This window comes from Pseudopipra pipra, chromosome 9 (assembly GCF_036250125.1).
Source record: "Pseudopipra pipra isolate bDixPip1 chromosome 9, bDixPip1.hap1, whole genome shotgun sequence".
NCBI classification, from domain to species: domain Eukaryota; kingdom Metazoa; phylum Chordata; class Aves; order Passeriformes; family Pipridae; genus Pseudopipra; species Pseudopipra pipra.
In genome coordinates, this window is record NC_087557.1 from 26941554 (window position 1) to 26957842 (window position 16289).

The 16289-nt window shown below is 50.0% G+C and overlaps 1 protein-coding gene across 1 annotated transcript in view; it reads left to right on the top strand.

Moving 5' to 3' along the window:
• The first annotated feature begins 2704 nt into the window (after positions 1 to 2704).
• The window catches only part of ZSWIM5 (zinc finger SWIM-type containing 5), a 98657-nt gene continuing 85072 nt past the window's right edge, over positions 2705 to 16289 (top strand). Inside the window, exon 1 of the mRNA XM_064665386.1 lies at positions 2705 to 3398. Coding sequence (XP_064521456.1) covers positions 2720 to 3398 — 679 coding nt within the window. The 5' untranslated portion in view covers positions 2705 to 2719. The remainder of the gene's footprint in view (positions 3399 to 16289) is intronic.

Consider the following 16289-nt stretch of genomic DNA (forward strand, 5'->3'; position numbering starts at 1 on the left):
ACTTAGAGCCGGACTTCTGATTGAGCTGGCACCAAAAGAATTCCCCAGGATATTGCATTGCATTGCTGCCTAACTGTGGTGTAGAATCTTGGGGGCTCCAGACCCTTTGGTCAGTAAATTTTGTAGTCATGGACTCAAAATAAAATGCTTTCTGAGGCCAGCAGGAAAAATCAATGCTTTGTGAATAATACCAACAGTCAGGCTGGGATGGCTGGAGCTGGTGGGTCACAGACCCCAACCAAACAGCCTCAAAGCCAGGAGAGGAACCAGGGCTGCTGGTGGTAGAGGCTCAGCAAATGGCTGGGCTCAGGAAGGCGTGCGGTGAATTATTGATGTACCTGGTTCCAGGCTCTGAATGAGCAGCATCAGGGGCTGGGCGGGAGGCTGACATTTTGCATCCTTCCCCAGGGAGAAGAGGTCTGTCCATGTTCTCTGGGAGGAGGAGAGCTCTCCCCCTTGCGAAATTCAAGGCAGTAATGAAAGGCACAGGGAGAGATGGGGAGGAATGGGGAGCAGCAAATGTTCAGAATGAGGAGGGAGAGGAAAAATAGATTGGTTTGTCTTTGAAATAACATGCTAACCCCCCAGAGATAGGCTGGCCAGCCACTGCACCGACCTTGCTTTGATTTGATTCTGGATTATATGTTTTATGCAATGAAAAGTCAGCTCATTGGGAATGAATAACATCCCTGCTTGGGCTGAAGTCTAAAATCCTCTTTATTGGCACTGTCTGGGGACGACGTAAGTAAGGACACTCAAGGTTGTCACTAGGTGAGCTCTGCAGCGACTGGTGACAAAGGGACCAGACAAACTGGGGTGCTGTGTCCCAGCTCCCCTGCAGTCTCACCCTCTGCCTGGGCAGACCTGGCAGCTGCGGGGAGACACAGATGCCAGCAGAAACTCTGTGACACCAGAGCCCAGACTGGAAGAGCCTGCAATCCTGCTGGACTGGTCTCTGCCACGAAGGTGTGCTCTACCTTGGGCCAGGAGAGTGCTTTGGGATGGCCCAGAGAAGTCCCTCTCTGCAGACAGGGAGGCAGTCAAAGCCCTTCTCATCCCCCCAGGTCCTGTCACCAAGACAGTGAGCGGAGGTGATGCGCAAAATGACGTGCTCCTGTCGCAAGTGCTTCCTGTCGCAACAAACTCTTACAGAGAGTGAAATGGCCTTCAGGGTTAAAGAAATGGGGATGTGATTCCTGGAAAAAATATAAACAAATCTGTGTGTTGCTGCTGCCCGAGGCCAGGCCCTGCCACTGTTAGCACTCATTATTTTGAACAAGACCAGCAGCAGCAAGGAACACCTCAGCCTTCAAGGAAAACCTCTTCCTGACCTTCATCGATTAGCATGTGTCTTATTCTCTAAAATGGAGATCTCTCATTGCAGTAGCTCTGCCTGTTCTCACCACCTGCCTGAGACCTGATTCCTTCCCCCCGTGTCCTGCAAAGGAGACCTTGGGCTTGGAGGTATCTTGTGGCATAGCAAAGGCGCATAATTATTTCCTGTTCCCTAATTGCATCGCACTGTTATTCCAGGAAATGTACTCTTGCTCTGTCAGTAAGAATAAATAGGAGATCTCTGCAACAAGGGAGTAACCGGTAATGGTCTAGATGTGACTGAACTGCAGATAGGAAGGAACTGGTCTTGGATTCTCAAAGCACTGAGAATAATAGCAAGAAAACTGAACTCTGAGACCTGCGAGCTCTGCTCTTCCTCAGAGGTTTGTCACTTAACATTAGATAGGACAAAAAAACAGGAATGTGTTTCTGGGGAAAATTCTGGGATGGTGTCGTGCTGGACACAGCAGCAAAGTGACCAGTCCTGGCAGGGTGGAGAGGCCCAGAGAAGTTGACTTTAGTCATGGCAGCCCTCTGGAAGCAGAGCCTGGTGAAGAGTCAGCTCCCTGGATTTTGAGGTATCGGCTCAGATAATATGTGCTGAATATAGTCATATGTCCCTTTAGTGCAACCCCACCTGAAAGCACAGCAGAGCTCCTGGGAGCCAGCACTGCCTGTGTTCTTCATCTCCCTCCCCAAAGGCCACGTGTGCCAGAGGATCCAGTGGTCCCTGTACACAAGGATGCTGCAGTGATGTGTGGGACGAGCATCTTCGCTACAGGGCTTGAAAAGAAAAAGGAAACCCTGATGGCCATTGGAGGACAGGGCACTACTGTTTGCTCTGCCGCTCGATGTAAAGCTGTAGATGATTGACAGGTGAGAATGGGTGTTGATTTATGGGTCAGGCTGGGCGCCGGAACCGGGTACCGCCGGGCTCGCAGCAGGAGCGGTCCCGATCCCGCCGACTGCCCCGGGGGAGCGCTGCCACCTCCAGCCCCGCCGAGCCCCTTTGTCGCGCTGACTCAGCGCAAGCTCCCGGCGCTCGGATGGCCCCGACAGCCCCTCACCCTCCGGGGCCCTGGGGACCCGCACCAGCGGGGGACACGGGGGACACAGCGTCCCTTGTGCCCCCCCTCCCGCTTGGATACGCGGCCAGGAGGGTACCGGGCGGTCCCCGCTCCCCACCCCGTCCCCACCCCGCGGAGCCGGGCAGGTGCCGGTGGGAGCGGTGCCCCGACGGGCGGCGGGGGCGGGCGGGGGGCTGCGGAGCGTCCCGCCCCGGCGGGGCCGGCTCCCGGCCGGCGGGACCACCCCCCGGTCCCCGCCCTCTCCTCCTCCTCCTCGGCGTCTCTCCTCCCCTCGCCCGGCTCAGTCGGTCGCAGCCATGGCGGAGGGAGGAGAGGGAGAGGAGCTGCTCCGCCCGCCGCTGCCCGCCGGCGCCCCGGGCCCCAAGCGCTTGTGTTCCCGGGCCTGCCCGGCGGGGGGCACCGGGGCCGTGCACCCCCGTCCCGGGGCGGCGGGGGCCGGCTCGGCGGGGCCGGGCGCGGGGGCCAGCGGGGCCGCTCCGGCGCTGCCCGGCTGCTGCCCCGCGGCGGCGGCGGGGCCGGCGGGGGCGGCGGGGCCGGCGGCGGCGGCGGCGGGGCCGGGAGGCGGCGGCGGGGGCGGCGGGACCGGCAGCCTGCTGCAGCCCGAGTCGCTGCTGGACGCGGCGGCCAAGCGGGTGGCGGGGAGCTGGGCCTTCGAGCGGGTGGAGGGCCGCTTCCAGCGCATCCCCGAGCCCGTCCAGCGCCGCATCGTCTACTGGAGCTTCCCCCGCAGCGAGCGGCAGATCTGCATGTACTCCAGCTTCCAGCCCGGCCGCGCCGCCGCCGCCGCCTCCCCCGCCAGCGCCGCCGCGGGGGGACCCTCGGCCGCCGCCGCCCCCGCCCCGGCCGGCGAGGAGAGCCCCGCCGCCGGGCCGCCGCCGCCCGCCGCCCCCGCCGCGCCGCAGGGCGAGGGGCTGCCCTTCCGCCGCGGCATCCGCCTGCTGGAGACCGGCGCGGTGGACAACGTGCTGCAAGTCGGTGAGTGCCGGGACGGGGCCCCCGGGGGCTCGTCTGTGTTCGTCGTTCCTCCCCCCCTTCATTTCCCCCCCCCCCCCCCCCCCCGCCGTCTCCATCCCCTCCTGCACTTCAGCCTTTTGTCTGGCGCGGTTGTGGTTTGACAGGAAAATCCTGCCCCGGGGGCAGGGACCGCTGTGCGCTCCTCCGGGAAGATGCTGGCTTGGGGTTTGGGGGGTATGTGGGAGGGCGGGGGTGACACCACCCCCCCGGGGGAGGGTGCTTGTGCCCGGGGGTCACCGGCAGCCGCCCGCAGCTTGGGCGCCGTCCGTCCAGTCCGAGGGGGGAAATAAAGACCACCCTCTTTCTCCCCCAAAATGCCGCTGGGGGGGTTGTGTGGAGGGCACGCAGCTTTGCCGGTCCCCCCTAACCCCGCAGCCGCGGTCCCTCTCACCCCTGAGCCACCCCCACCCGCGGTCCCACGGGGGTCCCGGCCCTTCCGTCGGGAGATGGGCTTATAAACATAATGCATTTCTCCAACAGCTCCGAGCGTTCCTCTTTGTCTTCTCCATCGGGGGCTTTCCCCGCTTGGAACATCTCTAATGGGGCATCAGCCACCGCTTTCCCCTTCCCAGCCCCTGCAGGGGCACGTCCAGCAGGGCCGGCTCGGGGGGAGCGCAGGGAGCGGGGGCGGGTGACAAGTTGGGTGGACCGGCGGGTGCCACCGGTGACCTGGCGCGATGCGCGTGTCGGGGACGGATGCGCGCGGCCTTCTCATGCTCGTTCGGTGTCGAAGGGGCCGTGGGAATGATGGTGGGAATAATGGCATCGTGTTTTCTCTCCATGGGCAGGTGGCTTTTGTGTGCGCTGGAGGAGAGGAAATGTTCCTCTTCCCCTGTCCTTCTAGTCCCTGTCCCCATCTGAAATCCGCATATATTTAAAGAGAAGCAAATTGGGGTGTTTTACATAAAATAAGCCGCTCCTCGTTGTTATTGGAAGAGATTGAAATGCGCGTTCCCATTAAAATGACATTAGGCGAGGAGAATTTGTTTTGCAAATGCGAAATGTAAATTCATCTTGTGCCAGGGTATGGCGTGAATGAGTGAAGGGAGGGTGGTTTTTGTTGTAAGGAATGGGTAGTTAGGCTGTGTTTATTTAAAGAGCCCTTCTTCCTTTTGGGGAAAAAAAAAAGCTGCTTAAAAAAATAAAAATCCCTTTTGGTACAGTTTACATTCAGAAGAGCATTATCAAAACATTTTCCATTTGAGATGTGAGAATAGGAGGCAGCAGAAGAATTCTCCTCCCACCTCTGAGGACATGCAGTGAAAATTCCTGAAGCACAAAAGGTTTTTCTCTGAGGATATGATTATACCCTTTTTTTTTGGCGTGAATTAATATTTTGTAAGGGCTGCGTTAAGATGATTAATTATTCTGTTTAAAAGACTGTGAAACTCAAAACCAAATAATTTTTTTTTAGTAGGAGAGGAGTAGCTCTTCAGGAACTTTAAAATTAGGAGGGAAGGGAAAATAATAGCTTGCTGAAGGCAATGTTTTAATGACCTGCCCACCAAGGTGCGTATGCAGTGAGCAGCTGGTGTGGGAGTGGGAGACAGAGGTAATGGTTGCCTAAACCCAGGACTGGTTCTGTACAAAGGAATTTTCTTTTTAAAATAGTTTTTTAATTTATTTGTCTTTGAAACGTGGCTCTGGTGAGCTTTTAGCCAATTATGTGAAGGATTTGGGTGAGCACTGGGGTCAGGTGCATGTGGGACACAGCAGAGCAGTCCCATCCCAAAGTGACACCCAGTGCAGGCATCCAGCATCCCATCTGTCCTGTCTCCCTGCGAGCCAGAAAACAGGGAGGACGGTCCTGGCTCTGGCGTTTCATATCCCCTGACAAGTCTAAACCATCTCCCCAGCTTTGAAATCAGAGCTCGTGCTCATTGTCCTCCGAGCTGTCAGCTTTTTAGATGAAGCAGCACGTTCTGGAAGCGCTCGCCGCAAAGTCGGTGGGTGATTTATCTCCTGTTTTTACAGCCCGAGAGGGGCGCGCGGGATGCTCGCCAGGGGAGTTTGCCTTCGGAGCCGGGGGGGTTCAGGCCTTGGCTGTGGTGTGGCTCTTCTCTGGACGGCAGCGGGTGGGTGTTGGGGGGTCAGACACCTCAGTTTTTGTCTCCAGAGCAGCCGTGTCACAGCAGTCCCTTGCAGCCCTGAGCTGGAGGAGGAAGATTTACATGAAACAAAAGGCTGTGAAGGGCTGTGTGTTTATCCGAGGCGGACAGGAGGCATAGCTGAGATGTCCTCCGCCAACTTTCCACATCCATCCTGCAGATGCCTCTGGAAGGTGAGGTGGAAGAGCTCCAGCCACCAGAGACACAAACACTTTGTGGCTGCGTGCGTGTGTTTGCAATTAAGATAGGAACTTGGGAACCATTATGTCTTGGAAAAAAATGAAACCCCAACCCTGGCTTGCTTGATGCTCTCCAGTGCTAAATCAAAACTACTGTTCCCCTCTAAGGATCCCTTGAACGGACACCACCAGCTCCCGGCGCCATGACCTGAGGTTTGCACAGTTGAGACTCGCTGTTAATAAAGATCAGATGTTTATACAGTTGTGTTTCTGACTCAGACCTGTGAAAAAATAGGGATAGTACAGATGTGAAATTCCTTCTCTGTGGTTGGAAAAATCCCTTTGAAAAACTGAAAGACAGAATCCAGGAGGAATGACCTTCTGGCGATGGAGGGGTGAGGGTTGTGCTCATGGGGACAAAGCGCTTCAGGTTCCGGCTCCCTCGTGCTTACAAAGCTGGCAGGTCTGAAAAAAACATATATGCCACATTATCAACCAATAATTCCTTCATGCTTAGTAAAACTTAAACGAGGCTTAAACCCTGATCTCACTGGAGTCATTAAATTGATTTTTTTTTTTTTTCCCCCTGCTCAAAGAAAGATCTTGGATGTTGAACACAGGCATCTTTGTCTCCTTAAAAACTGCTTTATTATTATGTGTACAGATCCCGTCTTTGTGTGTGTGTGGTGTGTGGGTTTTTTTTCTTTTAATTTTTAGACAAATGACAAAAGCATGCAGGAAAGGAATGCAGAAATGCCAGGCTTAATATAAAGCATGCAACTGCACTGCATGCCGGGAATCCTGAAGGATACAAAACCTTTAACGACAGCGGTTAATTTTTAACAAGTTCAGTCGCATAAATATTTATGAACAAAAGTTTTTACACTATTATCTCTTGGGTTTCTGGAGAGAGAAAAGACCTTTGGTGGATTTTGACAGTAAGCTGTGATCCAGCAGAACAAATTCATGTTTCTCGCCTGCGCTGCCCAGTGTGGTATAATACGGTTTGCCCTCGAGTCGTCACGGATGCCGATGGGTGGGCAAGTGTCCCTGGCAATTTTAGGGGGGGGAAATTCTCCTTTTTTCATTGGTTTTACGATTACTCATGAGAGGAAGCGTCGAGCTTTGTGTTGTAACCAGCCACTTAGGCACCTCCACGGTCTGTGCTCCTTACCCACAGATAAGCCTTTGTGCCCCGATGGGAAGGTATGCGGTCCGGCCATAAGTACATAGGCAGAATTTACTTTTGCTGTTAGAGTAACAATGAAGCAGGGCTTTAAAATGCTCTGGCTTTGTAAACACTTGGAGGGAGCCTGTTTTTTTCAAACCCGCAATTAATTCTGGATATTTTATCTGATGATTTGCAGGCCTGTCCTGGGTACCTTCCCGTGTTTCCTGGTCTGGTGGCTGTGCTGGACATGCAGGCGCTGGGGATTTTCTAACCCTGCTTCCAACAGCCTTCTGCCTGGGCAGAGGTTAAGCTAGACTTGATACCTGTAAATGATACCCATAAATGCATTTTAATTGGAGGAGTTCAGATTTGGAAGCTCTTTGTTACACTTTAATCTTCGGCTTGTGTCAGTGTATATTTGTAATGATGCCTGTTGAAATGGAGCTTAAGAGGTAAAAATACCAATGGGTTCCAATGTGGTTGAAACCACTTTCAGGGTTTTTTTTCAAAACTACTTTTAGGTTTTAGGATCCTTTTTTTTCTTCCCCACTAAAAATGCTTGCTTTTAAGCGAGCATTTGGTTTCCTTTCCTTCCCCTGTGACGTGGTACGGGACAGAGTCTAAATTTATATCCAGTGGTGTGTTGCTTTATAGAGCTGTTTATTTTGGGGAAAACACTTTGATGGGGCTCTCTAGGGCCAATTGTGGTTGCTTTTGTTTTGTGTAAAGACTGGTCTCCTCCTGGGTCTGGGTTTAAGGCTGTATCCAGCAGGAGCAGGTTTATAAGGAATACCATGGGATGTGAAAGGTTTTTTTCAGGTTGAAACCTGGTGTCCTGTGTTAGAGTTCTGCTAAGGGAGTTAATGTTTCTGTATCCTCTTAGATTTTGTGTGGGATGCTTGTTATACAACATGTTTCCAATTTGCTAATTAATTTTTACTTTATTTTTCTTTATGGGTAGATTACTTTGTCCTACCATATATATTAAAATACTTTTACCCACATAAAAGGGGTTGGCAGAGGTTCATTAGCCCTATCATGATGGAAACTGTTGAACATTTTAAATATACATTAAGCTCTTTAGGTTTCTAATTATTTTTTCCTTAGCATATATAATTAAAACAAAGTATTATTAGGCGTTAAAACTTATGATCTGTTTATTGCTGCTCCCTCATAGGTGAAATATTTCTTGAGCGTGTTCTGGACTGTATTACAGAAACTGAAATAGGAGATGATGAAAACCACCAGAGTTTCTTGCTGGTAGTGCAGGGAGAGCTAGGATGACAGCTGGAATTTTAACCTTTTATTTTAAGCAGATTTATTTATTGGCTTTTGCGTCTTTTTTTTTTTAAGAGTATAAACAAACCCTCTGAGGCTGGGCTGTCTTTTTAACTAGGTGGTTAATTAAATTATGCTAACTTAAAGAGGCTAGAGACTTGAAAAATAAAGCGCAAGAAATAAAATATTTATTTCTTAGTTTTGGCTTTAAGAATAAATAGGTTTGAAGTGTTATTCAGAGAGAGAGTGGGACAAGTCCTGCTTTCTGGTTTGAGCAGGCAATAGGAGTTTGTTCTCAGCTCACCTGTGCTTTGTAAAGCTTAGCCCAGGTGAGAAGCTGGCTTTCTCTACTTCCAAGTCGCGCGTCATTCACAGCAGATTTTAATTTTGCTCACATCTAGAGGGAATATTTTAGGAAATACTTAACTGTGCTAAAACTGCAATAACATAAACCACATGTGCCTGCTTGCTTTGTTTTTGAAGCTTTGTGTGAGGGAATGTGCTTTGCTGTTATTTGACGCTCGCTTTGATGTTAGATGTTTTATGATTAGTCCCTCTAACCTCAGATAGGACTTTTGGAAAACTTAAATGAGCTTGTCTATCCAAAGCTCTGTAAAGTCACATTCAGCTGTGAATTGTCTTGTGGTGTGTCAGCTTTTAATTTTGTTTGGAAATATATATATATTAAAAAAAAATAACCTTGGCAGTGTTAGGATGGAAGAGAGAGTTTGTGGGCTTATGTGTTTCCTTGGCATATATGGGAACCTCACCCTGGAGGACAACATGGTCTGTGGGGGAGGTGAAGAGTCCTTGGTGGTCTTGGAGTTACATCCTGCTCCCCTTTCCCAACAGGAGACCTGCTCCCTTCTGAGGTTAGCTCAGATGAATGGCATGGCCAACCTTGTGCTTGCATTTATTTTTAGGTGGTTTTACATTTAGGTGACACGGACAGCTCTGTGTTTAGTAGTGATGGTGGTTTTCCCCTGCTACCCCTGAGGCTGGAGTAGGTCATGCAGATGAGGAGCTTAGCGGGGTTCGGGAGGGGCAGTAGCATCTCTTCACCCTTTCAGGGCAGCCAAGCCTGGGCATTTTCAGTGCGAGGCCAAGGCTTGTTGCTGCGTGGTGATACTTTGTGCTTGAGGCGGGTGAATTTTCTTCTGGAGATGTGGGAGTAGTGCTGTTTCTCCCGAGGGTGTGAAGCTTTGAGTGTGTTCCCTGGCTGCTCTCTGAGGAGCTGACCTCGTGTAGCATCCCGGGTGAGGCGGTGGGGAAGGAGCTGTCGCTTGCTCCACCATCTCTTTGCAGGGCTCGTTTCTTCTGGTGGGGTGGCGGAGGAGAACTGGGGAGGTGGGTGTTGGGGTCATCTCCTGACTTTGCTCAGCAGGAGGCATATGATGGTTGAATCTGTTTCTCCATCAATCTCTCTATCTGTGGCTGGTGCTGGTGACTTTATTTTGCAAGGAGGTGGAGGTGTGGAATAGCTATCTTGAGGGTGTTAAAATGAATTTCTGATATGTCCTAGCGTATGTTTGATGCTGTTCTGAAGAGGTTGTGTCATGGGGTTGTCATATTCCTGGTCTTCTAGGGATGAGAGGAGGGGAGGAGACTTGGCTTTCTCTGGCGTCAGCATCAATAGAAATCAATCAGTTTTTTAAAAAAACCAAAAACTCAAAGACACTAAACCTTGGCTATGCTAATAAATGCCATAAGACAAATCTACCTTCTGGAGCTGGGATGTAGGATGGTGGTGGGGAGCTCTCCCTGTCTGCCCACAGAGCTGCTGAGGCCCTGGAGATGCTCTCCTGCACACTCAGGAGAGCAGAGCTGAGCCCTGCTTCAATTTTCACCTGCTCTTCACAAAGGTTTGATGTGTGGGCTTGACCCCCAACTTCTTGTGCTTTGCAACAGGAGTTGGGAAAGGACTTGGTAACATGTCACAGAGACACAAGTCCTGAAAAATCCTCCCTTCTTGGGGGATGTGGAGGAAGGCGTCTTCATTGTTTTGCAATAAAATGTCCCAGAAATGAGAATTCAATTTTTTGAAAGCTTTTTTTTTTTTTTTTAATCCTGGTGTTTGAATATGAATTGATTCCACTTGGTTGGTGTGGTGGGTGTGTTTTATTAAATGCTGAGGATTCACCTGTTTGCGACACCATTATATTTCTCTCCAAATGGATTTTCTAGTGCTGCATTTTAAGAGCATTTGCTTTTTTGTCTCAAGCTTACGGCTTAGGATTTTGTGCAGGATTGGGGTTAGTCCTTGTAAAATGGTGCTTTTAAAGTAATGCACAAATTAATAAAATCCTGGGCTTTTACTTGTCGCATTGTAGGTGCGTGTTGCCAGGGATTTTTCCTTTTTTTCCTCCCCCTTCTCATTAAAAACAAAGCCACGAATGTGCTTAGGAGGCAGATCTGCTGGGATGCCAGCTTGGAAGGGTTGCATGCAGATATATTGGTCCAGCTTGTCATCTGCAAATGCCCTGCTGCTGTGGCCCCGGGTTAAAACGGGAGAGGGGGGTCTGTGTCCCCCTTGCGATGCCCCCGCTTGTCGCTGATGCCCGTAATGAGCTGCCTGCACCTTCCCCACCCAGCTCGTTTGACCGGGGGCCGCTAATCGTTATTGAGGTTCGCTCAGCAGGATGCGGCTGTGGTATCTGCCTGGCTGCTGTCTCTGCACCTGGAGACGGTGCCCGTGCCCCGCAGCTGCTGGCGCAGAGGGATTCCCCGTGGGAACGCCGGAGGCTTGGTGTCTGGGACCTTGGCAAGGTCAGGACAGGCTGTGCCCCTGCTCTAGATGCTGACCAGTAGCCCTGGCCTCCTTCCTTCTGCTGATACCAGCATGTGGGTGAGCGCTCCGGACACCACTCACAGCCCCACCTCGTCACTGGTGCTGTGAGGTTTTTAAAGGCAGCGGTGGCGGGAGATGCTGTGTGCTGTGCCCTGGCTGTGTGGCTGCCTTGATGAAGATGAGTGCCCTGTCAAAGGGGTGGCAGAGCAACAAATGAGTTCCTGAGATAAATAAAATTTGCATTAATGAACTACAATGGCTCTGGATGCCAAATTAAAAGAAGTGTGTCTAGAGGATGAAAAATAAGTTTATTTTCTGTCTCACTCACTAGTTCTCGTCTCTTTTGATTTTCTTTATCATCAGAAAGACATTTTTAATTTTTTTTAAAGCCAGTTGTGTTTATTTTGGTAACAGTTCATTGGCTGCTCTGTGTACAGAAGCTTTCTCTTGAAAGTACTGAAACTATATTAAAAGTGCTTTTGGCTGTCATCTTTTATTTTGTGTCTCCTTCGTTCTTTTCCCAAAGCTGGGTCGTTGCTATATCAAATGCTCTGAAACTGTCTGGTAGCATTTTCCCTGCGGTGCTCTGTATAAACTGGAAATAAAAAGGGAAAAAATTGCAGGATTTGGATTTCGGCAGCTTTTTTTTCTCCTCCTCTGTGTGTGCATGTGTGTGTCCCATTGAAGTCCGAGCAGCTGTCTCCGTCCGTGCAGCCTGCTGATGGCATGCACGGATCTGTTTCTTGTGATTAAAAGGAGAAATAATACCCCAGTGTTCAGAGAGGGCCTGGGGGGTGAGTTGAGCACCCAGGGAGCAGTGGTTCTCCCTTCCTGCCTGCCCCTGCCTGCTTGGCCCAGGGACCAAGGGAGCTGGAACCCCCCGTGCTTGTCCCCGCGTCCTTGTGGCTTCATATCCCAGCAAGGGAAGTATCCTGAGTGAGCTGCCCTGTTGCAGCACCTCCACCCCGGGGTGGGCTCCTCCATCCTGCGCCGTCGACCCGCAGAGGCCCTGGGGTTTTTATTCTATTCTGAGGGTGTCGAAACATTTCGGTGGCGCTGCAGCCGCTCGCTACCGGCGTGCTTTGAAAAATACCCAGCAAGTGTCGAGCATCTGTCTGTGAAGGGGGAGGAAATCCCCCCCCGTTATTATTTTCTCCCGATTGTCCTCCCTTGGTGTGGCTTTGGCTATTATGGGTTTGTAAAATAGAACTATATATGACCTTTTATCTTACAAGAAATAGGTTAAGCCATTTTTAAAGAAAGTGGTGGAGTCAGCAGTGCTGCTAAGGAGCTGCTTTCGCATGGTTGATAGGCTGTGAAGCCGCTCAATGGACTTTGGTTTCAGAGACAATATCTGTTTAAATTAATCTTTGTCAGATACATGCCACTGCAGACAATTCAAATTCCATTTGCTTTCTGATCTCATAACAAAAAAGCACCTTACACTGGTTCTTTTATCGGAAAATTAACTTTTGTCTGTGTGTCCTGGAAACAGGGGTGGCATAAAATCTAGTTAAAAGGCTCTGTTATAGGAGGATTCTGTTTCTTTGTACAAGGCAGACTTTTTTTTCCCCCCCTTCTTTCCCTTGCGTGCATTTAAAAAGAAGACGAGTGTTTGAGATAGATTAAGGAGAATGCCAGCAGATGGACCGATTCTGTTGTTGCTGCTGGCAACCATCTAAGCAGCCATTTTGAACAATGCTGATACCGGGGTACTGATAACACAAAGATGAGGATGGGATAAATATCCAGCTAGTCCCTTTCTCCCCGCCTGCTCCTCCTCCCTCCCTTTCACGCCGCCGCTGCAGCCCTGTTATTAGAGAACCCGATTGTTTCCAGAGAAATGCTTCATCCTCTTAGCTGGGCTGGTGGACGTCTAGTGTTGCTTATCGCCTTGATTTTCCTCATGGTTGGGGGAGACACTGGCAGATCAGCTTCTCCCAGGAGTGCCTGCTGTGTGGGTCCTAAGGGGAATGGGATGTACGTTTGGGTGCTTTGCGTTCGCGATGCTCTTTTCCCTGCCCTAGTAAAGCGTGGGGTTGTTGGTCCTTCCCTCCTAAGTGGAGACAGTTTCATTCCCTCCTTGTGCACGTTTTAAGTGCTTAATTATCAAGTGTGATGGCATCATATGGGTGAATTCTAGGGTTCCAGGAGATGTACCGTGACCTTAAATGAGTTTGGGATTTCGTTTATGCCAAAATGATTAATATGGGGCAGGGATTGCAAGTTGAGAGCATCCCCTTTGCCTGGTCTTCCGTTCCCTTTCTCCCACTTGTGTCAGCTTTCTCTTGACTATCTGGTCATGTTCATGTCCTGGACCTGCTGCTCTTGGAGCTTCTTAAGGTCAATACTGGTTTCTGTTTGGCCTGCTGGATTTTTGAAACTGGAATTGGTGGCCATCTATCTCTCTGTCTTGTTTCCCATGTCTGAGGAAATAACACTTCCATTGATCAAGAAAACCCAACCAAGCTTCATCTTCTCTTAGCAAACAGCAAAAAGGCTGGCTTGTGTTTTGCAGGAGGAGCTGGGCCAGGATGAGCATGGGGCCGTTCTGGGAAACCCACTGGGCTTTGCCCTGAGCTCACTGTGGTGTAGGATGGTCCTGACTGTGGGATCTGCAGAGTAGTCAGGGGATGGTGTGTAGCCTTTAAATGTTCCTGGAGCTGAAGACAAGCAACAATAAAGCTGGTATGTTCTTTCTGCCTTCCTTGCACGAGTCTGCAGACCATGGGCTGAAACTTTGACCTGTTGACATTGCAGCACCTCTGAGAACTTAGAGTGAGGCGATGCTCTAACTGCAGCTCTTGGTCCATTAAAAACTTCTTCGGGGTTAAAAACTGTACAGATAACTCTCAAAGAAATCTGTATAGAATAAAACCATGGAACATATATCTAATTATACACAGTAGATGAAACTTTACTGTAAAGCAGCAGATGTAAGGATTAAAAAAAGGAGCTGGGCAAGCATTTTATGATTTCCCTTTTTAATTTGTCCCCTGCGTCTGTTACATTTTGAGGCAAAAGTTGTTTCTTTTTTCCTGTGGGAAAGATCTTCCTCTGGAGTGTCCCCTCTTTTAGCTCTACCTTATTTGATCTATAAGCTGTGGACTTGCCATATTTGATGTACTTGCTCAAACAAGGGGTATCTGGCCTGAGAGTTGAAAAATCAGGCCGTAAATTCCACTTGGAAATGTTGTCATGGTGTGTTGGGAAGTTGTTGAGGTCAGCTGAACTCTCTGAAGACTTGGACTGAGAAACTGAGGGTCTCAGCAGGTTGTCTGTTTCTGAGATTGACTGGCATCGCTGACAGATGCTTTTAGTGCACTCAGAGGGCTCCAGAGCCTGTGTTGTCCCCAGCCACCTCCTCCTGTGGTGGCTCCTGCTGTGTTGTTTGACCTTGCTAGGCCTCCTGTTGTGTTAGGAGATGACTTCTGGAGACTGGAAAATAAGAAGGAAGGAATGCCTGTTTTAAGCAGATACCTTTTCAGAAAGGTGATGAGTGGGAGGATGGAGTGTGTTCTTCTGCCCCTTTGGCTTATGGTGAGGTTGGACCTTAAAAGCTCCTGCATGTTTTGATGGAGAGCAATTGCAACCAATGTGTGGCAAGGCATGATAGTGAACTTGTGTGGTTTCTGATGTCCTGATTCTGCTCTTTTGCTGCCCACTGTGGAAAATATTACTCACCAACAACAGGCACAAAGCACGTGCTTGTGAGGATGACTAAGAACAAGCAGTGGGGCTTGGAGTACTTTTAAGCTGTACCCTCTGAAATGGTGCAGAGTGGAGCTTAGCCCTGTTGTTCCCTTCCAGAACCTCCTAGATGACATGGAAATGTGCGTTGCCTCCCCTTCTTAGAGCTTTCTTCTTCTCTTACTTTTCTTGGGTTTGACTGAGTCTGTTTAACTTCAGGGACTCCATCCCGCTACATAAAATTCATATTCTTTGGCTAACCCCCCTCAAGTGAGGTTGATAGCAGCCAGGTTTTTTGAGTTTGAGGAATACGTTCAGGCAATGGTTGCTGGTTTCAGAGCTGGGACGCAGCACTTTGTTGCTAAAACCTACCCACAGCCCTCTGTGGTGCCAGGACAAACCATCTCACCAAACAGCTGCTGGAGAGCAGCACACATCCTTGCTCTCTGCTGCGGCAGGGTTGGGGTGGATGAGGAGGGGATTGGCAAGGTCACGTCGTTCCCATGCAGGTGAGGTGTACTGGGAGCAGATAGTGGCTTCCCAGTTTGGAAGTTACTGTTTATTTGGGAAAGGATTGTTTCTGGTCACCTCTCAACCGCATTACTGTGGGTGCATGGAAAGAGTATCTTCAGGTGCATCACTGTCCACTTTGAACCACAGTCCTTATACAGAGCAAACATCCATTATCTCTGAAATTCAGCACAGTGATGTGGTTTGAAAGGTTCCCATGCCTTGTGCTTTGCTTAAGCTGGAGGTTATTTGCTGGTGGCTCACGCTGGGCTGCCTTCCCCATGGGGAACTTGAAATGTTTTACACATGGTGCTGTACTTGCTGGGAAAGGGGGCAGAGGGGAATTTTGCTCTGTTACTTTTAAGTCTGTGTTGTGGTAAAAATTTGCTGTGACTTAGGCTCTGAAAAATCATGAAAACTTAGAAAAACTGGACAGGATAAGTATGAATTATTAGTTGTTCCTAGTCATGGCTCAGCTTCTCAGCTTTCACTGTAGAAAAGAGGGATGTGGAAGAATGACTTAATGAGGATTGTCCAAATTTTGGGCTTCTGCTTGAAAGCACTGGTTTTTCAAGGAAGATAAGCTTTTGGGTACTGAAGGCTTGTCCTAAAAACACTCATGCTTCGTTCTTTTTTTGCACTTGAGTAATGTGTGTAAAATAAGGAGGCTTAGGCAAAAAGGACAGAGCCAAATGAAGTCAGTGCAGGGAATTAATGTGTTATGGTGGAGACCTGCTCCTTTGTGAGCGGAGAGTTCAGACACTGAGTGTCCCTTCAGCCAACAGTGTTGTCACCCAGCACTGCTGGTGCCACCCAGCACCTCTCTGGGGATTTGCAGAGGGTCTTTGCAGTCAGGCAGGCACGGCTGCTCCTCACGTAGGGCCGCTATGTTTTGGAGAACATCCCGAATGGGAGATTGATGCTTTCCATGAATGATGCATTCCCTGTATCTGAAGGAGGCACAAGGGAGTGGTGAAGTTTTCCCTTGCCTGTTTGCCTGATTTTTGGCTTGTTTCTGGTGGCTCCTGGCTCAGCCCAGAGAGCCTGTGGTGCAAGTGCTGTGGGAAGGCCTGGTGCCCAAAAGGGTTTTTTCCCCACCCGTCCCCACACCCACACAATGGTCAACCA